Below are 26480 nucleotides of genomic sequence, written 5' to 3'. Positions count from 1 at the left end.
GCCGGCGGGCGGGCGGGCGGCAGTGCGGGCACCGCTCCTGGCACAGCGCCACTGCTGGAGGGAAGGAGCCGCTGAGGAGGGGGCGCTACATTCCTGCTACGGAGAGGCAAGTCTGACTTCCGACTTCATGGACTGGATGCAAGAATGAATGAATGTCTTCGTACGACGATGAATGCATGAATGAAGGAGCTGGGACATAGACCAATGGGTAGTGGATGGACGGTCGAATGAATGAATATTGAAGTAATGAATGAACTATTTGTTTCATTAATTGATTCAATATTAGGAGTTTTTTGCTGCACCCGGTGTCAGTTGAATCACATCCGTGCACATTAAGAGGTCACCCAGTGTCGAGAAAACAAAGAGTTCTCTGGATCGACATTCTAGAAATGTCCTTTCTTTAATGATGTCAGATTGGGTTTTGAGCTATGTTGTGTTGTCATTCACGCGACTTCTCCTTTAAGTCTGTGCGCTACATTTTAAGGGATTCTGGGAGAAGAAAGGTTTCGGATTTATAGATTAGCAAGGGAAATAGGTGTCGGCAGGGCGTAGGTAAGTAAGGGTGAAACCAGGCGACCCTTTTTCACCCTGTGCCCAAAAACCTTCAGTTCATCAGGGATATTGGCACTTTTCAGATATGCCAGTGCATCTGCAGTGTGGACTGTCTCTGCCTCAGCTCTGCCAGCCTTTCAGAGGCACCGACCCGCCTGCAAACTCACCCATGCCCCTATGCCCCCCTCCACCTGTCTGCAACAGGCCTCCCTGCACCATCCCTCGAAAGTGCAGGAGTCCCCCCAGCATGGGGTGAAGGGTGTGCCCGGCTAGTTCTTGCTGTGAGGGAGGGGGTGTACCTGATCCCAAAGGTTTGGGGAATATTTCAGTGGCATCCAAAAAGAAGGAGTTAGAATGCAGAGTGCATAGAAATGGTGCATAACATAAAAACAAAATTGTAAACAGAACTTTTATGAATGGTTTAATGTTGTTCAGCAAAACAACCAATACTGCTTGATGCAATAAGAGTTGAGATAGCGCTAGAGTAAATATGAAAACTAGGCAGTCCTCGAGGTGCTATAATATGCAGGAAGCTAGGGAGGCCGGTGGGCTTGTGCAGTTGCAGACACAACATACCACCAGCAGCCTGGACAGGATGTGGCGGGAGCTAATACCATAGTAACAGGTGCCAATAAGAGATGGCCCCCACACCACATATGCAGGGGCTCTTCACATGTTGCACGGACACTTGTCTGGCACAAAGTGACACAAAGGTTTGCGTAGATTTACAGCGCCTTGAGACCCTCACGGGTGAGTAGTGCGCTTCACAATTCCCTGATTAATCGATTGATTATGAAAGCCTGCAGGCACAGTGCAAAGGTGAGCAGCAGCACGCCAGCGTCTGCACAACTCTTGTGAACATTGTGGCAGGGTTCCTTTAAATCTCTTCTGTTTTTATCCTGCAGACTCTTTTATCTCTTTCTATTACAAAGTGTGAAGTTTGGACACGCACAGAGGTGTTAGCATCATGTCCGCCTCCAATCTATGTGACATGTTTGTTTTCTTCATGTTACGGCCACTGCTATGTTAATGTGGACGCTTACAGTGGTGGCTAAAAGGCCTAAATGTGAATTGAGATGACGCGTTTGTCGCGATACTTATTCAGGGTTGGATTGGGATTAAAATTGGGCCCGGGCATGCTAAAAAAAGTGACCCGCATTTGCATATTGCCTCTCCGCAAAACACTGCTTCGGCAAAGTTTTATAAAAAGAAGGAGGGCGGGTCTCTTTCAGAGGCATGTTTTCTTAACTTCACTTAGATTAAAAAGAAAATGCACAAATTAGTTCACCCTGGTGAAACACACCTGAATAGAAGAGAGGCCATTTCTGGTCAGGCCCCCGTGCCCTGCTCAGTATGCACACACTGATGGGCGGGAGAAAGGGAGTGACGCCTCTGCCCGTTGAAAAAAAAGGGAGGGAATGGACGTCCATCTGCCTCCAGAAAGGCCACTCAGGCACCCACTGGGCCGCTGGCGGCAGCGAACAACACACACAGCCCAAAATGGCCCCCCGGGCTGCCCAAAAAAGCAGCCCACACCTGGAATTCGGATATCGGCCCCTCAGCCATTGCCCGAGTGCCCGCCTTACCAGTCCGACCCTGCTTATATTGTCTTGTTGGGACCTTAGTTTTACCAAACTTATAAACATAAATTAAAAAACGGCATTTAGGGGATATAAAAACATGCTTTTTTCCATAGTTTGAGAGGCTTTGCCACAGATCTATCAGGCCAGAGGTCACTCCGGTTTGATGGAAACCAGCCTCCTGGGTGGGGGGGGGGGGAGGGGGGGGTGGCAGTTTGCTCCTCTGCTCTGAGAGTGTCTCAGCCCGTTACTGCTTATTATCCCCGGGCAAGGGCTGTGATAGACAATAGCTAAACAGCTGTTTCTCACTGGACAAACAAGCTATGCAGAGCTATTCGTGTTTAGAAACTCAATTTATAGGTTTGGTGTTCTCTGCTTCTGCAAAATTTTACCCTAGTGCTTAGAAGTAGCAATCGGGGGATAGGATTATAGGTAGTTGCGAACCATGTGACTAATGTTCATATTGTTCTCGCGTCATATCCGGCTGCATTTATTTCCGCATTCTATGTAGTAACCGTTCATAATTTATGCACTAGACTTGGTTTTTCAAAAATAAATATTTGACAGTTTTTCCCTTGCTTCTTAGTGCTATTTTGAGTTTTGTTATTCATTCACAGAAGAGGGTTTGGAGTTCCACTGTGTCCCTGAACTCATCTAGAGGGTCTAATTGTGACCAGGAAACACCACCCACATGACATAGCTTAGTGGGTCGTGTGTGGGTTGCTGTCCAACTGGGTTTCTAATTCGTGTTTGTGCATTGAACTAAGTCCTCGCTCCAGTGGGTTAGACATCTGAGCCCTGCAGCTCTGGGGGGACCCCCAGATCGTGACAAATCTAGCCTTAAAATCTCTGGCTGCACGGCTCTAAAGGCCAATGTCAAAATGCATTCATAGCAGTGACGGGGAAATCCCTTTTGCACCTTGAGCAGCCCCGCACACCGTGCACCGCAGTGCGAGCAAGAGGCCCGAAGGGTTTTCCATGGGTGACCGAGTGAATAAGGTAATGCAGCACAGAAGGTGCCATGGAGTAATGCACCACCCATCTCCAAAAGAGGGGGTTCTTTTAGTGTTTGATTGATTGATTGATGTACTTATAGAGCGCAGCTATCACCCTATGGGCATCTTGGCGCTTGCATTGGGAACCCGTCCTGGTTTTTCCCTGTAAGATAACCCGTACTGGGCATCCCCAAGGTGAAAGCCAGGCATCCCGCCGCGGGGGGCCGTTGTGGAGATTAAGCAGGCTTGTTGCCCAGAGCTGCATAGTGTGAACTCGTGCTTAGAGTGGGCACCAAAGCGAGAATTATCGAGTCCGTGGACGATTGGGCTCTGGACCCTGCCGCGTCGGGAATCGAACCCAGGTCCCAGGTCTGATCTCTGCTTCAGGGTATGCCTCCTCTAACCAGTGAGCTACACTGTCTCCATTGTAGGAGACTGCCTAACAGTATTTGCAGCTGCCCTCCCCTCTATGCATTCTGCAAAGAGACAAAGCTATGGCATATTATTCTGCTGAAGTTAGGAGTTAATGTCAGCGCCTACAGGCCCCTTGTGTTCCCAGTGTAATCAATTGGTCAATCAGGTATGCGGGTACAGTATATGGCCGGGCATTATTCGGTGTAACATAGCAGGTGTATTTGGAGACAGCATCACCACAAGACAAGACGTTTGTTGGTGTTAGTCAAAAGCAGGGGTTTGCGAAATTTGCATTATTTGGTTTTGTGTAATTATGTGAAATTTCAGAGGAATAACAAGAAATTCCATGAAAATACACAAAATGCAAATCTGCTATTTAGCATTATATCTGTATGTGTAACTATTTTGAAAATAAAATACACTAGTGTTGTGATCAACAGGTAAATGTAGTGCATTTACATAGCGCTCCGCACACCCCCAAAAGGGTCTCTCAGGCGCTGTGCACATACCGCTGTGGAACCCTTTCTGGCCTTTCCCTGTGAAGTGCCCACTCCTGGGCACCCCCAAGGTGAAGCCAGGCATCCTAGCGCTTTTGGGGCCATTGTGGAGATTAAGCAAGCTATTGCCCAGAGTTGCAGAGTGGGACCCATGATTTGAAAAGGCATCAAGGCGAGAATTATTGGGTCCGGGGAAATTGAGCCCAAGACCCGCCGAGACGGGAATTGAACCCTGGTCCAGGCCAGACCTCTGCATGAGGGTCTGCCACTCTAACTATTGAGCCACACTTCTCTGCATTTTGTTTCTTCACATTGTTTTTATTTATTTATTTATTCCGTGTTTTGTATAGCGCGAACAAGACCCAATCTTGGGTGTCAGAGCGCTTTACAATTCAACAGAAATCACATTCCGCCGATATACAAGTCCTTTAAGCCTATGTTCCCGTGCTCCTGTGATAGAACACAATGTTATTCATTGTATTGACCTAAGAAGAAGGAAATATTGCATGGACCCACCAGAACCAATGGCCAGTCTTCAAACAGAGGAACATGCCATGGATTAATTTCTCTACTGAGCATCCACACATAAAGGGCCTGCACACAAAATGAACTTACACTTTTGAGTAAGTTTACACTTCTGAGTGAGTGTACTACTTTTACGTAGTCACAAACTTCATTTTTGTAGTAACGTACACTTTTATAGCAACTTACACTTTTGTAGTGACATTGGACAACCACTGGTACTGCAACACCCTCCCAATAAAAATAATAGCAGTAAGAACTCAAAATAGAACCCCATAGGGAATCGTGTTAAAATGAATTTATTTATTTTTAGTTTGTAAAATTATTTATAACTACTATTTAATTTAAAAAAAGATATACAAATAAAAAATAAATATTATTTAATATTCAAATATTAAATATGCTTTAAGTTAAAAATAAGTGTTCATTTAATTTAAAGCATATGTATACATTAATTGAAATTAATGGTATGCATAAATGCTTGTAGCTTTTAATATATAATACAATAATATATTTATTTTATTTTAGGATTTTTTAAATAAACATTTACGAAAAAATGTTTTAATTTAATGCAATATATTTAAATTAATTAAAATTTTAATTCAAAATTATGTTAAATGTGTTGCAGCATTTTGTATTTCATTTAATTTAAAATAAGTATTTATCATTAATTTACAATAATATTTAGCTTTTTTTTTTTTTAACTATTTTTCTAAATTAAGTAAACATTTTAAATGTTCCCAATACTTTACCATAGGGATATCTCTGCCCCAGTGATGGAGAATTCCACCTACATGTGAAAAGTCACTATTAGTAACTTTGCACTCATAAAATTGGTTCCACTCTCCCTTCAGGGGGTGGCGATATTTAAGTCTACACTTTGTAGACAAAAGTCCAGTTTGTGAATACTGAAAAGTAGAAAACAGACTGAAAAGTGTAAGTTAGTACTTAAGTGTAGACATGAAGGACCTGAAATGATGGTCCCAGAGAGTGTGGAAACAACAAGAGAAGCTTTCTTCTCCTTTGCCCTTAACCTCTGGAACAATTCCTCCCCCATTCTTCTGAGAATGGCCTCTCACTTCTGACTTTCAGGAAATAATTTAAAACTCTCCCTTCCTCTTCACTGCCTAACCACATACTCCCTCACATATCTATAAATATGTATGTGTGTGTTTCATTACCCAATCTTATATAATCCTCGATTCTTGCTTCTGTAACCCTCTCACTTTGGCACATACATATCCCTGTCCTATATAACGCACCAGCCCTCCGAATCCTGTTACGTTTACTCTTTCAGTGAGCAAGAGAGCCTATTGGTGCAGTACCTCCTGCAAACCTTCCATTTTCTCCTGTCTCCATTAGAAATAAAAATAAGGCTCCAGTTGGAAATAAGGGACAATCACAGAACAAAGTTGCTTCATTCATTTAATGAGTTTTCACTTGTGCAATAGATGCAGCACCTTTTTTACTTCGTTTTGGATGCACGCAAGCTAAGAAACAGAGGAAACCATTGACATAAAGATTTTTTTCACCAGGACCAAGCACTTTTGAATCTAGGACAAAAATATATAGAACATATACCACTTATAAGTCATTGTTGGTAGAGGTCTTTTCACAAATATAAAATCTTTGTTAAAATAATGAAAAAAAACAGATTTTATTCCATTAATGCTGCTTTAAAAAAAAAACTGATTTTATCTATATTCACATTAATCTTTTACATTATAGTAGCAGTAAATATATACTGGTTCATTCTTTCTAAACACATGAGAAAGAGAACAGAAAATTTTGTTTTCTGACAGTTGCAAATTCGATTACACGTCGCTAGTTCTGAAAGACGTTAACTGGCTCCCAGTTAAGGCCATGATTGAATTTGACATGGACTATGTTACCTACACGGACCTTCATCATGGGAATCCAATTTCCCTCTCCAAACTCTTAACAAATCTGGGCAACAAAGATGCCTAAGAAGCAGAGACACTAATTCTAACACTATAAAGAAAACATCAGCGGCCTTCAATACATCCTTCACTGCTGATGCCTGCTGTACCGGAAACCCTTGCTGATGAACTCCAAGAGCTCAACCAAACTTTCTGTCTTAAAGAAAAATATAAAAAATCAGGCCTTTGAGAATTTTTTTTTTTTACCAGAGACATTGGTGCAATCCCTTAAATTTGCATCATGTGAAATTCATGACATTTTTGATAAATTCTCATTATGTGATTTTGCATAATTTTGCATAATCTTACAAGGTCCTTGAGGGAGATTGGTGCACACAAAAAAATGTCTCAATGAGAGACATGTTCCACTTGAACGAATCTCCTACTGGCATCTCCCGAGACCTTTTTACATGAGGTGCACACTTGGGTAAAAAATAGAGACATGCGATACTAGCAAATCACATTTTGCAATGAAAACTTGATTTTCGTGGATTTTTCATGGAATTACATGACATTTTGCAAGACAAAATTATGCAGTTCTCCCCGACCTAAAAAAAAAGGTGCCTATTTTGTATTCATTTGAATTAGTCAGAGAACTCCTCACACTGGCTTCTGAACCCACGCTACACCTTCCTCTTCCTCCTAATATGTTGAAAGTTTCTACCTCTTAACCTGTGTTTTTATTGGTTACTTTGTAAGTCTGTATCAGTAAACTAATGCCCAAGGGCTGTGAGAACTGTAGAAAAAAATTACTTCAATAAAATAAATGTTGATTCTGCTGCCCATTATGGCAGCAGCAAACATGCCCAGTAACAATAATATGAACAATAATAGAAATTTTGACAGCAATTATGATATTGAAAACACTGCTAGTGACGGTAATGTTAATAATGATAATAGTGAAAGAAAAATAATATCAGTGGATACTACACCTGCTAATGCCACTAATAATGATAAAACAAAGGCTGACCTAATAGTAATCATAGTAGAAATAATAGCAATGGGAAGAGCAGCATGAATATTATTAATGATAATATCATCAATAGCAGTTACAATACTAACAGAAACAATACAACAACAGCACTAATAATACAAATAATAACAACAACAAAACAATAAGAACAACAATAATACTAATAATAAGACTACAACTACTACTACTAATAATAATATTAATAATAAGAATAACAATATCAGCTATAGCAACAATACAACAATAATAACAATAACACTACAAATAATAACAACAAACACAGAAAAACAAATAGAAAAACACTACTACTACTACTACAAATACTAGTACTACTAATAATAATAAAAATATCAGCAATAGCGGCTACAATACTAAAAGCAACAATACAACAATAATAACAATAATAATACAAATAATTACAACAACTAAACAATAAGATCAACAATAATACTGACAATAATACTGCAACTACTACTACTACTACTACTACTGATAATAATAATAATAATAATATCAGCAATAGCAGTTACAACACTAACAACAACAATACTACAATAATAAAAATAACACTAATAGAACAACAATGCTACTACTGCTAACAATAATAAAAAAATTACAATATTAATAATAATAAAAATAATGATAATATCAGCAATAACAATAATAATACCAATATTAACAACAACACAATAGAAAGAACAATGTTACTACTAATATTATACTTGTTATATTATTATTAATGATAATAAAATCAGCAATAGCATTTACAATATTAACAGCAACAATCCAACAATAATAGCAATAATAATACAAAACAACAACAAAACAATAAGAACAATACTACTACTACTGCTACTACTTCTACTACTACTACTACTACTAATAATACTAATAATACTAATAACAGCAATAATAAAAATGATAAAGATAATAATATTTACAATAAACAGGGCCACTGGGCCGTTAGAATTATACGGCAGAAGTGTGCCAAATTATGAGGCAGAGATTTAGTAAATTCTGCGGCAACCAAAAGGCATATTTTGCAACATAATTCGGAACATTTTCTGATAGGATTACTTCAATATTTTGTCATCTTTACACTTGTCTGGGCATTGGTTGAACCTCGTTAGTATCAGTATACCACCCAGACATAGCAATAAGCAACAGAAAGATGAACAGTCAACCTTTGCAAAGGGCCTTCCACTGCGCGGCAACACATGTTGCTGCATCTTTAGTAACTTTTAAACCATTTGAGCTAAAAACTTTTTTTTTTAAATCATATCTGCAGATTATGCAGCAGATGATGGACTATTTGCAGATGTAGCCAATCTATGATTATGAAAAAATGCAGTGGATGCACAAACGCATAAATCGAGTGGCACTAACAATAATTAATATGTGTTATCACTAATTTTCTATTGTAACAGCGCCCCAAATTCCTGTCTTGGGAAACAGTTGTCTGACAGAGACATATACTTCATTAGCCAGAAGAAGAACATGGCCAAGAGCCAGGTCGAAAGTGACCACAGAAGAAATAGAGGAGGAGCCATTGCGGGAGGAATGGTGGCCAAGTGCAGAGAGATGCGAGCTGAGAACACTTGCAGTGTTAGTATCTGGGTGCGGGCCTCTTACCTTGAACCACAATCTCACTCTATGGGTACAAGTCTCACTCCTTGGAGTGCCGCGTCACTCACTGATTAAAGGTTTTCACTTTTTCAAGCACGTACAACTGTGTGTATGTATGTAATTATGCATGTATGTATGTATGTATGCAAAAATGTGGTATTTGTATAGCGCAAGCCTAGCCAAAGACACTGGATGTCTGTACAGGGTGAAAGACAAGATCACAGTCATCGAATGATTGAAGCGACGGCTAAGTTCTGGGAGCAGAGCTGGGCTGTTACTGTATCGTGAAATAGTATTTCTTAAACAAATAGCTCTTTTACAAACTGGAGCAGTGTTGGGGCGGTCCTGATGGAAACAACCACTTTGTTCCAGATCCTTGGTGTATAGCTGAAGAAGGACTTTTGCCTTGTTCCTTCTTTTTTACTCTTCTTTGCTGCAGTCGGATAGTGACCTGGTTGCTTACGTGCCTAGAGCCACAGGCGATGGGGAGCCTGTCAGCCAGATGGGTGGGGTGCTTTGAATTTGATGCAGATCATTCTGATGACGGTGCTGGTCGGCAAGACAAGCCATTGGCGTTCCATCAGGAGGGGAGCGATGTAGTAATATTTTATCCAGCCACAGATGGAATGTGCTTCGGCATGTAGGATGCCCTTAAGAGGGGGAGACTGAAAGGCCATGGAGAAGGGTATCGTCACCCTCCAGATGTGAGAATACGAGGGCTTGAACAACAGCAATTCTAAAATCGCTTTCTGGGAGCAACAGTTTCACTTTCATTAGTATCAAAAGTAGGTAACAGGCTATGTTTGCTTTCTTGACAGTGTTCACATTGTGGGTGAGGTTGGTGTTTACGACGAATCCAAGTAACTTGGTATTCGTTGAATGTTGTGGTTCAAGTTGTCAAGGCTCACATTATTAAGCCTGTTTTGTACCATTTCTTGCTTGTTGTCCTTGGCCAATAACATCAATTCAGTATCTGTGGGGTTGAGCTTCAGGTAGGTGCTGGACATCCTGAACTGCATGAGGTGCAGGCAGTGTTCGATGGGTGGAGCAGTGGAGGCTTTCAATTAGCTGTGCTTGGTCGGCGTATTATCAATGTTGATGGTCATATTGTGAGTATAGCACTATAGTCTTCCTGCCTCTGGACTCCAATGGTTGTTAAAGGTCCTCACCTTCATCATAGGGCCTCCCTTGAGGATGTGGCCTATAGCTCAGGTTCAGGGCTTCAACTGGGTATAGTGCTGTATTCAAACATTTGAATGTTGAAGCTCTACTGAAGACAGTAAAGAGGCAGAGAGCTTTTGATGGGTGGCTTACACTTGGCAGACACCAGAATATTGCAGCATAAGGTCTGTGGCAGTCATTGTTGGCCCCAAGCCACTCTAGTGTCTTCAGTGGAGCTCTTAACCTTCTATTTTCCAATTACATTTCATCCCGAGTGATAGAAATGTAATTATGCCCACTGACATGCACAGGCCCCTTAAAGCCTACACCAGATCCATGCTGCATCCATGTGTCTCCTGTGTGATGGGGCTGACATTAGCTGGCCCCTATCAATCCCTCCATGTGACCTTTCGTTCCGCAGTCAAAAGAAAACCAGACACAGATCAGGAGAGCAATCTTGCTTATGTGGTCCTTGGGAAACAACCTTAACAACGCAGTCATTACATCACACTAACTCTACAACGCAGTCATTACATCGCAACATCCTTTACATTGCATGTCATTACAACGCAGCCATTACATCGCATGTCACTACAACGCATGTCATTACAACGCATGTCACTACAACACAGCCATTACATCGCATTTCACTACAATGCATGTCACTACAAAGCATGTCACTACAACGCAGGAATTACATCGCAAGTCATTACAACGCATACCATTACAATGCATAGTACCCTTACTCTAGCCGACTCTTACCCTGCTGTTGCACTCACTGGAGTTAGATTAGTAATTTTTAACCCTACACTATCCAACACCTACCCTACTGTTGTACTCACTGGAATTAGAATAGTAATTTTTACCCCTACACTATCTAACACTTACCTTAAATGCGATGTAATGGTATGCGTTGTAATGGTATAATGCGATGTAATGGAATGCGTTGTAAAGGTGGTTTCTAAAAATGCGATGTAATGGCATGTGATGTAAAAGAATGCATTGTAAAGGATGTTTCAATGTAAAAACTGCGTTGTAAAGGCATGCGTTGTAAATGTATGCATTGTAACGTCATACATTCGTGGTCCTTATACCAAAATGGATGGCGCATTAAGACGGATCTGCCATTTGGCTCACTCATGACACTTATGTGGCGAGCCCTAAAATATTATGCTAAGTTTGTAAATTTTTTTACAGAAAACCCACAATCATGTGAGCATTGTTAAAGAAAGGGAAAACAATATTTGCTTGGAAAGAGAAATTAGGTAGTAATAATATTTGCATCAAGTAACGTTTCTGCAGTAGGAAAGAGCCACCCTTTGTTAGATCAGGAAGGGTCACACGTGTCTTGGGCATCCAGGCATTTGAAAGTACACTCCCACCCACGTGGTGAGATCAACACCATTGTGAAATATCACTCATTTTGTAAGGGTATCACACCTTACAACACAACACCTCTAATGAGTGTGAATCTGGTGCATTGGAGTAGTCTCACACGCTGGGTGTGAATCTCACTTCATGAACAACAGCCTCGCTAATCCAACTTGTCAATGTCTAAACTATAGTTACACAAAGTTAATTCAAGTCTGACACCTTGATGTAAAGTCTCACTCATTAGGTGTGGGCCTCACACCTTGGGCCACAGATTTCTCTCACTGGCACAAGTCAAGCACCATTGTGGGCAAGGTCTTGGGTGTGAATCTAGATTTGTTTACTCACAGTCTCAATGGATATGAGTTTTGTGTTTTTCAAGCACAATGTCACTCAGTGGGTGAGTTTTACATCAAGAGTATGGTCTCATTCACAGAAACAGAGGCTACTCTAGATGCGGTCTCCCTCATTTAGCATGGTCCATCATCTTTGAGTACATCCTCACAAACTGAGTGCCTGAGACTAACAACCTGGAACAGTTTTACTCTTAGATGTTTTCCATAGACACACTCATTTAATAGAATAGTGTACCAGGGATTCTGGTCCAATGTCACTCAGATCTCACTCGTCTGGACTCTTGGCCTTGTGGTATCTTTTGAAACCTTGCCCATGGCCTGGGTGAATATGTTTTTACATGTAGAGTTCTTAGGAGTGAAATAGCTGAAGGGCCAAGGGCTGAATTTCAAAACACCTGTATCCTCAGACTTTTTTTTTTAAGTTGAGGTTTCTGCTTATAAAGGCATTTATGAGTGTGTAAAATAGAACTCAGTTGGTACAACTTCAAGTACTCATAAATGTCTTTGTGACTTGGCCCCGAATCTTTAACCCAACCCTAAATAATGTTTTGGCTTTTATATTTTCCCTTTTTATGCACACATTTTTGTCAAACATGAAAAGCATTTTTCATTGGGATCTATATTCCAAACTATGGGACCTTTTCGCAAAACCATGCACGAGTACGTGAAATAGTACCCGAGGAGTACTGTTCCACAAACTCATAAATGTCCTCAGGAATCGAGCTGATGGAGTCCTTAGTAGTGTGTAAGGGACGTGAGAGAGAGTATATTTTTTTAATCACCTCTGATCTCCTCTGCTGCTGCTCTGGGCTTGTGGTTTGCTAGAGACACAGGGACATTTACTGAGAGATGTTTCTCATCCTCCCACGTGTCTAAGAGCACGGTGGTGTGATATTATGCAAGTTTACCAAGAACTTCTATGGGGAAATCCTGCCTCGAGGTATCTGCCAGTCACTTCATGCAACCCATGAAATAAAAAACTCTGCAATATACCTAGAATTTGAAATATCAAAACAGGGACAGTTTTTATCTGGAAAATACAAAGGTTTCTCCTCTTTACTGAACAATTTTTAACCGCAAGTTTTGTTTTAGAGAACCAAAAAGCAATAAGATGTAGAAAATTGCAAATTGAATACCCAACTCTGGATTGTTACCCTAGAAGAGGCCCAGTCATGTAATGAGAAAGAGATATGTGAGTCATGGATTTGGGAAATTTGAGTCAGGGATAGGATAAGTTTAAGGTTCATAAACTCAGAATCTCTCCACTGACTAGGAGTTCGCTAGAGATAAAGGATTAAAACTCCCCAGGCTAGTTGAGCTAAACAGATAGGTGTTTACTTTGTGAGTTTCAAAGTGTATCAACTTCTGCTAATGAATTCTGGTGCACAATTGTTTAGTAATAGCCTATCACCCTATTTATGGGTGCATGTCAATGTATTAAAGTTTATGGACTCTTCTGTGAATTTGTTTTCAATTAAGTGTTAGGGTTCTTCTCAGCATTCGAAAAGCAATAAAATCCGTTTGAAAAAGAGTTTTTACCATAGAATTTTCGCACTACAATTGAGTTGTTGAATTCCATTTTGTGTCCTTCTCTCACCTTTCAAAAACCACTGCGACTTTGATGAATCTTATTGTTTTTAAAGTGCACTCACATCATTTCCAGAACAGCTTCCAATTTGATTGGAAGCTGTTTTTTTCATTTTCTACTACTATAGAAATAATTTACTACTTACTCGCTGTTACTGAAAAGGGCCGACTTATTGCAAAGAGCGTGGTGGAATGGTGTACACTAAAACAAAAAATCAACATGAGAGCACATGGAGCTTGGATAGATCAAATGTTTGTGAGATTGGATATTGAACAATATTTAAAGTTTGGTATTTGATTTTGAACGACCAAAAAAAGTTAGCATTATAAAATGCTAAAAAAATAACAGAAAGAAAAAGCATGTTTTTTAGTAATCTTAAACATCCACTTAAATTGAAAGTGTTGCCAGCTTAAAAAGGAAAAATATTGTGGCTGTCCATTTTATGAAAATCTGCCTTTTATCAAAAATACTTTATAAAAACACAAATGTTACAATTGGTATGATGTCTCACATAACATTATTCTTACTTTAAAATACCTTTGTTTTGGGGGCATGGCTAACGTGGCCAAGATGGCGGTCACGATTTAGAACGGCTCCCGACCTCCTCATCAATCCGCCACCATCTGTCCCAATCAGGCATGGTGTGACCCCCACCCAGGACACTGCCACCTACTGGGACAAAATGACATGAAGCAGAGATACTGCAGGTGCGGTGCGATTGCAACGGGGAAGTGGGCTGCCTTCCAATATGGTAGCCTGTGATTGCCGAGGACGTGGCGGCAGCGGGGTGGACTGTGTGGCGGCGCTGTATACCTGAGTCGGTTTGTGGGCCCCTCCTTCCAGGAGTGTCCCAATTTAGAAGTAGTGGCCTGCTGTGGCCCTGCTGTGGCTGAGGCAGCCGCGGGGACTGAGTGAGCAGCAGAGGCTGAAGTTCAGCGATCCCGAGCACACACTGGCGGGGGCTCGATCAGGCACATGGGTGCAGGCTACGGTGGTGATTCCTGCCATGCCATTTGTGGGGGCCCCTCTATACGAGGAGAGAGGTGAGGGCTGGGGCTTCCTACTGGGGGCAGAAGGAAGGTGGCAGGTCTGGCCATGTATGGGCTGGTTTTGGACTGGGAACCCAGACGCAGGAGTGCAGTGGCCCGGGGAGTATGAGCCATGCCTGGTGACCTGTGTTGGAGTGACCCGGCAGTGACACTTGTGATGGGCCTTCCTGACAGTCCCTCAGCAGGGCCGTGTTGCTTCTTTTCCCCCACACCGGCCTATACAAACTGCATTGAGGACGTGTGCTCCTGGCCATGGTTTACAGGAGACGCCCTGGTTGGGTGACTTGGCCCTAGCTGATTGTGCTACCCCTGGATCAAGCAGGCCAGGGCCCATCTTTACTCACTGCAGGCTGGAAGCTGGGGCCAAATGCACTACAAAAGAGGGCCGGGGGCTTGTGGGCCATGCCTAAAGAGCCAGACTGGAGTGTGGCTCCTGCAGGCCCAATGACGGACACCTCCTGGGAGAACCCTTGGACTGGGGAGCTCCCTGTGAGTTACTTGCTCTCTTCCTTCTGCCGCCACACTGTACCAAATGAGAGTGCCTATCTGATGTCGCGAGGGACACACCTGCTGGGTGTCCTGGCCCTGGTTGCTCGTCCTGCCTTTTTGGGCAAGCGGGCCATGGGCTTTCCTCACTCTCTGATCGATGGGTGTCAACCTGGGTGCCGGCCACCATGGGGAGACACTGACCCGAAAGTGTTGCCACTGTTCATGGTGGAGCGCGCTCTCAGGTCTTTGGCCAGCACCCCTTGCTGGGGGCTCCGGCCTGCCCACTGATTGCCTGGATACTCAACCACCGGGACGGAGACACCATTCTTCAAGAAGCCAGGTTCCATTCCAGAACTCGCGCATCCTTATCTACCCTGACTATACGTGGATGGTCCAAAAATGCAGACGCTCCTCCAACGAGGTTTAAGAGAAGAATTGAAATCTTAATCTTAATTACATGCTCCTCTTCCTTTTTATGGGGGACTGGGATTCACTTGTTTCTGCTGTTTGGGCGGGGGTCTAAGTGTGAACATTACAGGGTAAAGTGCAGTGGCGGCTGGTGAAATTATAAAGTGGTAGGGCGTAATTACCTTATCGAGTTTGAATGTGGGCAGTTAATGTTCTAAACCTGCTTTTAAGGGATGGGGCCAGTTGCTACTACATAAACGTAAATAAAGAAATCCTCCCATCTCTAAACACTATCCTGAATGAAGGAGGGTGAAAAGGCCGGTAGGAAGTTATGCAGTGGCATTGCATAAGCACTGCTGAGAGACAGCCTGCAGTGCCTTCTGACATGCTGCTGGCATTACTAGCTTCATGTGAAGAGCTAGCATACAGCAGTAGGCCTTGCAGCCAGGACCAGAGCACTCACTACATGAACGAGCGACTCTCTGAGTGCCCTTCACGTGTGAGGCACTCATGCATTGGGGAGGGGATGTGGTCCGTCGGCTAGACTGCCGACTTTGGTGCTGGAAACCAGGGTTCGAGCCTCGGGGTCACGTCCACATCCTGTGATTCTGGGCAAATCACTTAATCTCCCTGTGCCTGAATGTGTAATGTAAATACGGTGCACGTGTAAAGCGCTCCAATACCTTCGGAACGAGTTCGCGCTATATAAATATGCAACAACCAAAAAAAAAATGCAAGAAGCAAATACTAATTCTTCCTTCTGGCTTCCTCCTTTCTGCTGATTAGATGTTCGGAATGGCTGGGGAGGAGCCGGTGAGTCAATATCCATCCTGGACTCCTCCCCAGCCCCTCGCAAAGCCCAAACAACAGTAAGCAGAAAGCAAAAGGATGGTGAAGCCCATGACTTTCCTCCTAGCCTGCACCACCCACTACTCCCTTGACTGTGCTTGTCTGTCCTGCCCCCAACCATTGAAACCAATGGCACTGAGTTGGCCACGCCCAGGGCCACAAGCAAATGGCCCTATTGCAGATCAAACCACTGGCACTAACAAGAGGCCACACCTCTTCAATGACGCTAGCATGCTCACTTGTGTATCAGGGGCGAGTCAGAATCTCGCTCGGCACAGGCGCAGTTACATGCCCTGTACCAAAAAAAACACACACGCATCCTGAGCCAGAAGGAGCAGCCAGTCCTTTCACTGGGCTGCTTGCGGGTTTCATTCTTCTCCTCTCCGTCTCCGCCTCTTCTGTGTGGCAGGGCACCGCCCCTTTCGCCCACATTCACAAACCGCCTCTGGTAATGTGGCTGCTTGATATTCAGTCCTGTTACTGAGGAGGTCTTATCTTACACTTTAGTTCGGGACATTGGGTGCAGCCACTGTTATGACTGGTTCTAGAGTGACAGATGCTTCAAGGGTACAAGTATGGGGAGGGGAGGAGTAAGGGAGTTAAGTTTATTAACACTTTTTGGTATGCACTGCTTATGTTCACAGTCACCACACACACAGCCCTTCTAGCCATCCCCTTATACCGAAGTCAGGTATATTGCGGGCTGGGGTAACACTTTCCTGTCCCACACCACACCCATTATGCCACCCCGTACCACATGCACCAACCACTCTCCACCCCCAAGGTTGCTAAAGTAATGTCATGCAACGTGAACAGCATGTTGGACCATATAAAACAGTCTGCCGTCTTCTGCTTTTCTATACGTTTCCGCCAATGGTTCTCCTTTTGCAGAAGACTCTCCTTCAGGGCAAACATTGCCCCTTCCGTCTATGGCATGGATAGAATAGAGTCTACCACTCAGGGTTCACCCAGGAATCTCGTGGGGTGGCCTTCTTATTGCATAGAAGCTTCCCCCTGGCTGTGACCAGTATACACACGGTTCCCTTGGGTAGATACATTGGGGTGGAGGGTACCTTGGAAGCCACACACTACACTTTCCTATCAGTATACATCCCGCAACAGTTGCTCCCCATCACACTTAAGGCACTCACATCACTCCTCTTGATGCTTCTGCAAAGCACCACTGTCCTTGGAAGGGATTTTAATGTGGTCCAGATTCCTGTGCTGGACTCCACAGGCCCTCCAGGCCAGAGGCTTCGGACCCGGTCCAGCTAGCTCAGGGCCTGGGCTGACCCAGTGGGACTCTGTGATGCACGTCAGACATGAATCCCATGTGAGTCTGCCTACACTCACACTTCGGCGGCACAGAAATCTAGGTTGTGAATTCACCTTCTTTGGCTCCCGGCCACAGACGTCCTGTTGTTGTCGGTGATCGCGCCACTGAACACCCAACTTGACCTCCTTGTATCTACTCTGTGGCCAATGTGACGTCTTAACGTGTGGCATCTCTGGACCTGGAAAGCACGGTCTACATAGAGTTAGAAATTCGTTCCTACTTCGAGATTAATAAGGGGGCAGTGAAGTCTACCAGCACTTTGTGGGTGGCTAGTAAACCTACACTCCGAGGCCTAGTGGCGGGACACATCCGGGGTAGGGAGAAAAAGACACCAGAGTGGGCTAAGGCCCAGAAGCCCCAAATCCTGAAACTGGAGCACAGGACGATGCAAGATCCCTCCACAGAGCTCGACAGATGGATGACGTTGGCGAGAGCCCAGGTATGACAGCTCTTACTGGAGGAGGCGCACCAGTGTTGGAGAGCGTCAACTCAGCGAGTTTATGAACACTCGCATAAATCCGAGAAGCTGCTCTACTGGCTGGTCACCAGAGGGTTTGCTTCCAGGTTGGTACCTCGGATCGGTGACGCTGAGGGGTGAAAGAGGACCCACACCTCAGAGATTGTGAGAGAATTTGCGGATTAATACCGGGCATTGCGCGAGTGTAGACTGAGGCCACCCTGCATGAATGTATGACGTTACAACGCCTACATTTACAATGCATGCCTTTACAACGCAGTTTTCACATCGCAACATCCTTTACAACGCATTCTTTTACATCGCATTCCATTACATCGCATTTTCAGAAACCACCTTAACAACGCATTCCATTACATTGCATTATACCTTTACAACGCATACCATTACATTGCATACCATTACTTAGCATTTAAGGTAAGTGTTGGATAGTATAGGGGTGATAATTACTATTCTAACTCCAATGAGTGCAACAGTAGGGTAAGTGTTGGATAGTGTAGGGGTAAAAATTACTATTCCAACTCCAGTGAGTGCAACAGTAGGGTAAGTGTTGTATAGTGTAAGGGTACTATGCATTGTAATGGTATGCATTGTAATGACTGGCAATGTAATGCCTGCGTTGTAGTGACATGCGATGTAATGGCTGCGTTGTAATGACATGCGATGTAAAGGATGTTGAGATGTAATGACTGCTATGTAAAGGTAGTGCGATGTAATGTCTGCGTTGTAAAGGTTGTTTCCCACCCTGCATGGTTGCCTGCCCCATTCTGAAGGAGGTTCCATTGCCATCAATCCCCAGGTCCCTTGCTACGGACTTAGATCAGCCACTCACAGCTGAAGACGTTGCGGCAGATTTATCTGATATGTCCTCTTGTAAAACCCCGGGCCCTGATGGTTTTCCGGTCGAGTATTAGCAGCAATTTTGCACCCTCCTGTTACCACACCTGTTGGCTTTCTTAAAGTAAGCAGCTGAGGTCAGAATTTTCTTCCGGGGCGAGATAGAGCCAGCATTGTCGTGATCCCAAAAAAGGCCGTCCGCCTAAACGCTGTGCCTCCTACCGACCGATCTCCCTCATTAACATGGAGGACAAAGTGTTTGCTAAGATTTTGGCCAATTGCCTGCAACTGATCGCCCCCTACCTGATTCACCCCGTTCAGTAGAGCTTTATGACGGCTTGGAGGACCCGCCACTGCATCTGAAGAGTCGAGGTATCGCTCTCTCGCTCACAAGCCCTGCAACGCCCAACAGCCCTGCTTCTGATTGGCTTTGAGAAGGCCTTTGATACACTTGATTGGTCTTATTTTGATGCTGTACTGGAACGGGCCCGATTAGGGACCTATCTACGTGGTCTCATCAAACTTTGCTACTCCAACCCATGTACTCAGGTCCTGTTTGACAGTCTCCTTCCCCCTCTTCCCCATCCTTAAGTGATTGTGATGTCTGGGGGTCGAGGGATGACTGCAGAAGTGGTTCCTGTGTATGTCTGTTGTTCTGTCACTGATAAAAATGCAATAAAGTTGGTTTATCAAAAAATGCCTTTATTTTATTGCCTGTATTCTTGGCCAGGTTTGAAATGTTTGTCCTAAATTTGGTGTATCTAAAGCTCTGAATCCTGAAATGATTATATTTTTAAATGAAACAAAAAGTAGTATAAATAAATACAAAAGATAATCTGTCTGGTTTCTGTAAACAGACGGTTTCTTAGCAGCAATGAATCACGGGCAAAAACGTCGTATTTTGAGTTGGTACACTTTATGAAATGTATGGAAAACTTTAAAAAATTGCATTAAATGTGGATGAAAAGTCAGCAAAAATATTTTTACTGTAGGAAAAAAAACAGAAATGTATTTTTTGTTGATTATTTATATAAACACTTTGCTGAACTTGTTCATGGATTTCACCCCAAAATAGATTTTGTAAGAGATGCCGTAAAAAATAGTATGAAATTATCAAATTGTAGAATGACAAATTTAGTCCAGTTATGCTGTCAGTGTAACAATTTCACATGCCATGAGTTTGAATATCCCAGTTGTTGAGTGTGTTGATGTTTTTTAAATGTTGGTATGTTTTCTGGAACTGCTGTCTGGTTCTGAAAAAACATACTGTGCACAGAGTATAATATGATATAATATAATATAATATAAAAACAATATAATATCATATAATACAATATAATATAATATCATATAATACAATATATTATAAAAGCAATATAATATGATATAATATAATATAATATAATATGATATAATACAATATAATATGATATAATACAATATAATATAATATGATATAATACAATATAATTTAAAGCAATATAATATAAAAGCAATATGATATAATATAATATAATATAATATGATATAATATATTATAATATAATACAATATAATATAATATGATATAATACAATATAATACAATATAATATAATATGATATAATACAATATAATATAAAAGCAATATAATATGATATAATAAAATATAATATAATATGATATAATATATTATAATATAATATGATATGATGTAATACAATATAATATAAAAACAATATAATATAATATAATACAATGCAATATAATACAAAAATAATATTGTATAATCTAATGTAATGTAAAATGTACTCAGTGGGTTCATAACACTACCAGTGTATCAATCCTGCGACAGTTTTTTCTTGGAGTGCGCCTACTCTCTCAATGCAGTGATATTTTGCTGCCTGCTAATTCAGTTGTACATGGATTTTATTTGCTTTAGACAGCTGCCTTACATTGCTGATCCCAATAACTGGCCTCTAGTGCACCAGTCTGGCTATGGTTGTGTCTGACCCATGTCACAGATCTGTACAAAAAGATCTAATTTAAGAGTGCCCAGTTGCCTAAAATAATCAAGGCCTGGGTAGGTCAGGATACTCTGCAGAGCCAGGAGGTGGGCAGAACCTCAGCTTTGAAAAACTCACCCATAGTAACAAGGTGGGAGATTGTTTTGATCTGTTTTTAATCTGTATGCAGAGATGGGTGCAAGTTAGCATGCACTCTCTTTCCTGGGCAGCCTCGGGTTAGCTCTCATCTCTGGGTTTCAATTCTTCTTTTTCTAACTGCTCGGGTGTACACTTCTGATCAGCCTGTGGTTTCTGTGGTAGTTTTTATTTTACGTTTTACCTTTATACAGTCAACTTAGGTCTGTTTTGTTCATTTTTTCCTGTGAAAGCTTTGCTGTTTAGGTAGCACTGGGCCTTTAGATAGTGGCCACCTAAAGGAATAAATACCGCATAATCTAAATTTATAGCTCCGCTGTCTGTGGTTTTCGGTCAACTTTGAGATGTACCTAGCTTGGTATGAAATGGACTCTAGCAGTGAAATGCTAGTGCCCTAAACTGTATGGGGGCCAATCACAAAGTCGATTTGGAGTACGTGAAATAGTACACCATCTTGTGCTATTTTACGCACTCTTAGATACCTGTGTGGATTTTCTAATACATCTAAAATTGGAATAAAATGGGACATTCTGGGAATATTCATGTGCAGTTTTACTAATAGAGAGTTGGTCGTTTCGGATGATGATTCACAGAAGCGTGTAGGAGTATGTAAAAGAATACTCCTGTAGTGCTACTTCCTGAACTCAGAATTTTCTTTTTGTGAATCTGCATCTATATACTTAACCCTCTTTTCCTGGGTCCCAGCTTGTAAGCAGGGTAAACTCTACTGGTGCAAGAATGGCAGGGCTGGGGCAGGATCAGTCATTTTTTCTTAAAATATAGGGTCGGGCTGATTGTTTATGCTATATTGTAATTGTAATTGTATTTATATAGCACTTACTACCCCTGATGAGGCGTTGAAGTACTTTTCGGCACGCCACTACAGAGCCAAAAAAGAATTAGAGCTAAAAGAGTTCCCAGTGTGTGTCGGGTGAAAATTACATATAATGTCATATCCGCGTATATGTTAGTAAAGATTCCCACTGTATCAATCTAGCATTGCTACAGTAACTTGCAGATATGGACTCAGTGACTGATCATTTATGTCCCAGAGACAGGACTGAATATTAGAGGTGGTCATGACAGACCATCAATAGAGGGAGCTGAGCCAGGGCCGTACCAGGGGGTTGGCTTGGCTCTAAGAGCCATAACACGGGGCGAGCCATCAAGATACTTGATGTGCAACGTATGCAGCGAACAAATATATGATAAAAATATGATGAAGACTCTTCAAAATTCCAAAAATAATATTCCTTTAACATGCCGAAACGTTTCATTTTAGAGCAGTGGATTGTATCACTTCATTCAGTGGCATTTCTAAGAAGTGATAGTTTGTATGAACTTACAAGCATTCATGCCCCTCCCCCACTGCCCAGATGCAGACGCCATTAGTGAACCAACAGACAAGTCAGTTGCGATTTGCACTCTACGTGTGGCCCAGGTTGTTATTATAGATGGCACAACATTGCAGTGTCTAATATAGTGTCTTAAAACACATACAAAAGAGATGATGTATTTCAAGGTGCTGTCAAATGTGCCAGTCAAGGGAAACGAGGCTCAGTGAAATAAGGTAATTGCCTAGATCACATAATTCGTTCAATCGATGTAGCCGGGATTGATGCCGTTTGAAGCAGTTTTGAAAAGCTTAATTTGTTAAGTAAATAAGTGCAAGACCATTATTTTTGTGAGGCGCCCACCTCTGATGCTGTCAAATTCTGAGGTTGACGACAATAAGGGTTTCTAAATTTGATTCTACCTCATGCCTCTTTCTACCACCCCTACACTTCCTGCCTCTTTATCTCATGAACACAGAGCCTACCTAGTCTTGATTCTACCTCTTGTCTCTTTCTTTCACCCCTACACTTTCTGTCTCTTTGTCTTATGAACACCGAGATGGCCTAGTTTTGATTACACCTCATGCCTCTTTCTTCCACCACCCTACACTTCCTGTCTCTTTATCTCATGAACACCAAGGCTGCCTTGTCTTGATTCACTTTCTGCCTCTTTCTTCCACCACCCTACATTTTCTGTCTCTTTATCTCATGAATACCACGTTGCCTGGTCTTGATTCCATCCGTACCTCTTTCTTCCACCACCCTACACTTCCTATCCCTTTATCTCTTAAATACCAAGGCTGCCTGGTCTTGATTCCACCCCGTACCTCTTTCCTCCACCACCCTACACTTCCTGTCTCTTTATCTTATGAATACAGAGGCTGCCTGGTCTTGACTCCACCCCATGCCTCTTTCTTCCACCACCCCCCACTTCCTGTCTCTTTATCTCATGAACACCAAGGCTGTCTAGTCTTGATTCCACCTCTTGCCTCTTTCTTCTACCCTTACACTTCCTATCTCTTTATCTCATGAACACTGAGGCTGCCTAGTCTTCATTTCACCTCATGCCTCTTTCTTCCACCACCCTACACTTCCTGTCTCTTTATCTTATGAATACAGAGGCTGCCTGGTCTTGACTCCACCTCCTGCCCCTTTCTTCCTCCACCCCTCACTTCCTGTCTCTTTAGAAGTGGAGAAGTGTGGCTCAATGATTAGAGCGGCAGACCCTGATGCAGAGGTCTAACCCAGGACCAGGGTTCAATTCCCCGCCTCGGCGGGTCTTGGGCTCAAAATTCCACAGACCTGATAATTCTCGCCTTGGTGCCATTCCAATCATGGAGTCCCACTCTGCAACTCTGGGCAATAGCTTGCTTAATCTCCACAACAGCCCCCACAATGCTAAGGATGCCTGGCCTCCACCTTGGGGGTGCCCAGGAGTGGATGCCTCACAGGGAAAGCCAGGATGGGTTCAACAGCGGTATTTGTACAAGTGCCTTGAGACCCTTGTGGGTGAGTAGTGCGCTATGCAAGTATCAATTTACATTTAATGAATACCGAGGCTGCCTGGTCTTGATTCCATCTCACGCCACTTTTTTCCACACCCACACTTGCTGCATCTTTATCTCACTCTTGCAGGTTATTTTTCCTCCTAGCTATCAGCTGTCACTTTTTTCCTTTTTCTCTTCCTCCTTCTTTATTCCTTTTCTCCTTTTGCTCTGTGACAAAGGCTGATGATGAAAAATAAGTCCTGATTTCCAAAAATGGCTGTGGTTGTCCAACATCTGTAATCAGTGGCACAATTTCAGCAGAGGCAATTTGAAATGTGACAATAATAAAATGTTTGACCTCCTCGTACTCTAGAACCACTAACATTGATGAACAACTGGAAATAACAATTTATTATATATCTCTTTCGTAGATAAATTCTTCAGGCACCAAACAGAGATGTGTACAAAGGAATAAAGAAGAAAGAAAAAGCATCCATGAAAATTAACTAAACAAAAGAAAGAGGCTTGTGCAAAAAAAGGCACAGAAAAAAATAGACAAACGGATTCATTGTGGAAAAAAATAAAGCCAAAATTAAGCTGAATCAGAAAAGAACAAAAGGCAGAGGATAAGTAAAGATGAAATGAAAGGAATTAAATCAAGGAAATAAAGCACAAAAGAAATGCCAAAAAACTTGAAGTGAATGATATGGACTATGGACTGACAGGAGAAGTATAAATAGAAAGAAAAGAATGCAAAAAATAGAAAAGAAAGTAAAAGTCAAAAGAAGAAGAATATAAAATAAGCAGAAAAGGAGCAGTACCCTCTTCCACAATGCAGCATTAATCGTGGATGACTGAGTTTATAAGTATTATTAGATGTACCGCAAAGGGTGTTAGTAAGAGCTTTGCGAAACCTATGGGAATTTCCTTTTTCTTTTTCATGAAATATTTTATGCAACCTCAGCTTAAAAAACAACTATACCGGTGCAACCTCTAAAGATGTATGCACAGGCAGTATCACATTGAACATGTACAAAGGACAACAGGAAGATCTAAAGATCCTGACTTAAATTTAACTTTTTAAATCCTCTTTGAAGAGGGAAATTGGAATTCAATGGAAGGTTTCGTGGGGAGGTTGGAAGATGAGAACCGCACTGACATCCCACTAGGGAAAGGCAGCGTCGTCCGGGGGAAGATGGGCAGCAGCATGCGGCGTAAGCGTGAATTTATGCCAGATGAAAAGAAAGACGACACATACTGGGAGAAGAGGCGCAAGAATAACGAAGCTGCCAAGAGGTCACGGGAGAAGCGGCGAATAAACGACTTTGCGCTGGAGAACAAGCTGATGGCTCTCAACGAAGAGAACACCTATCTCAAGGTGGAGCTGTTGACCTTGAAGTTTCGCTGTGGCCTGATTCCGTCCGCCACTTACCGCCAGCAGGCCCATGCTTTCCGGACCGCTCTGGAGCTTCACTATAGCAGACACAGATCGAGCACCATGGCCCACTCTCCATCGAGTGTGGATCCAGTCTCACCTGAGATGGACTTCTACACAAACTCATGCTTTGCTCCCAGACCCACATTAGCCGAGTCCTCTATTGTTAGCAGTCCGTCCATGGCGCGGGCCTTTACATACGATGATATCGACGTGGACCGAAGGAAGCAGACCAACGTGGACATCCAGTACAGCAAAGGTGTTCAACAGCGAAAGGAGCATCAGTCAGCTTTTCAAACCGTCCACCCGCTGGGTTTTCATTTTCTCCAAAGTTATCCCCACTGCTGTCCTACCCTGCATGAAACCAGGGTTTCCATCCCAAAGCCCATCGTGGCCGAGGTGGATAAGTACAAAAACCTGAAAGGCCTTTTGAATGAGCCTGTGGAAGACCAAGTGAAGCCAACTTCTCCGCTCTTGTCCTGTGATTCCCCGCCATGCCCTCCTGAAGATTGTCCAAAGAATAAGAGCTTTTCCGCCCTGCCACACAAGCTGAGAATCAAAGGCAGATCCTTAGTGGCTACCATTGACAACATGACAGACACAGACGAAAGAGAAATCAGCTCCAGCAGTGATCTAGTGGACATTGAACAAAGAGGATGAAAACTTTTTTGGGGGAGGTGAAGGAACAATGGAAGAATAAAATGCCTTGACTGTTGTGGAGACTTATGTGTACAATATTTGCATACATTTAAGAAGATGCAATGATTTGTGCCTGTTTCAATTAATGGCGACGTTCACAAATAAAGTTGGGCAGAATATCCTTGTTTCTTATCACCTCTAAGCCTCAACCGCCAATACATGTTCATTAAAATTGCATCTCAAAGGTAGCGATCATCAGGGCCATGTTTTAATATTTTTGAGGCGAGTCCAGCGCTGAAGGTTTATTAGTTAAAGTACTTCCCTTCATGTTAAAAGAAATTGGTGGGTGTTGACTAACCTACAGAAATTCTGAAGGATTCCAGAATGGTATATGCCCCTATATGCATTTATTTATTAGTAGTTAAC

At 42.5% G+C, this 26480-nt stretch overlaps 1 protein-coding gene across 1 annotated transcript; it reads left to right on the top strand.

The window, feature by feature from the left end:
* On the top strand, positions 1-26257 carry LOC146772498 (nuclear factor interleukin-3-regulated protein-like). Its single transcript, XM_085639808.1, has 2 exons — positions 1-106; positions 24412-26257. The coding sequence occupies exon 2, from the start codon at positions 25095-25097 to the stop codon at positions 26073-26075; it is 981 nt and encodes a 326-aa protein (XP_085495934.1). The 5' UTR covers positions 1-106; positions 24412-25094; the 3' UTR covers positions 26076-26257.
* The last annotated feature ends 223 nt before the right edge of the window (positions 26258-26480 follow it).

This window comes from Triturus cristatus, chromosome 12 (assembly GCF_964204655.1).
Source record: "Triturus cristatus chromosome 12, aTriCri1.1, whole genome shotgun sequence".
In the NCBI taxonomy this organism is placed as follows: domain Eukaryota; kingdom Metazoa; phylum Chordata; class Amphibia; order Caudata; family Salamandridae; genus Triturus; species Triturus cristatus.
This window is presented reverse-complemented; position numbering and strand designations above follow the sequence as displayed.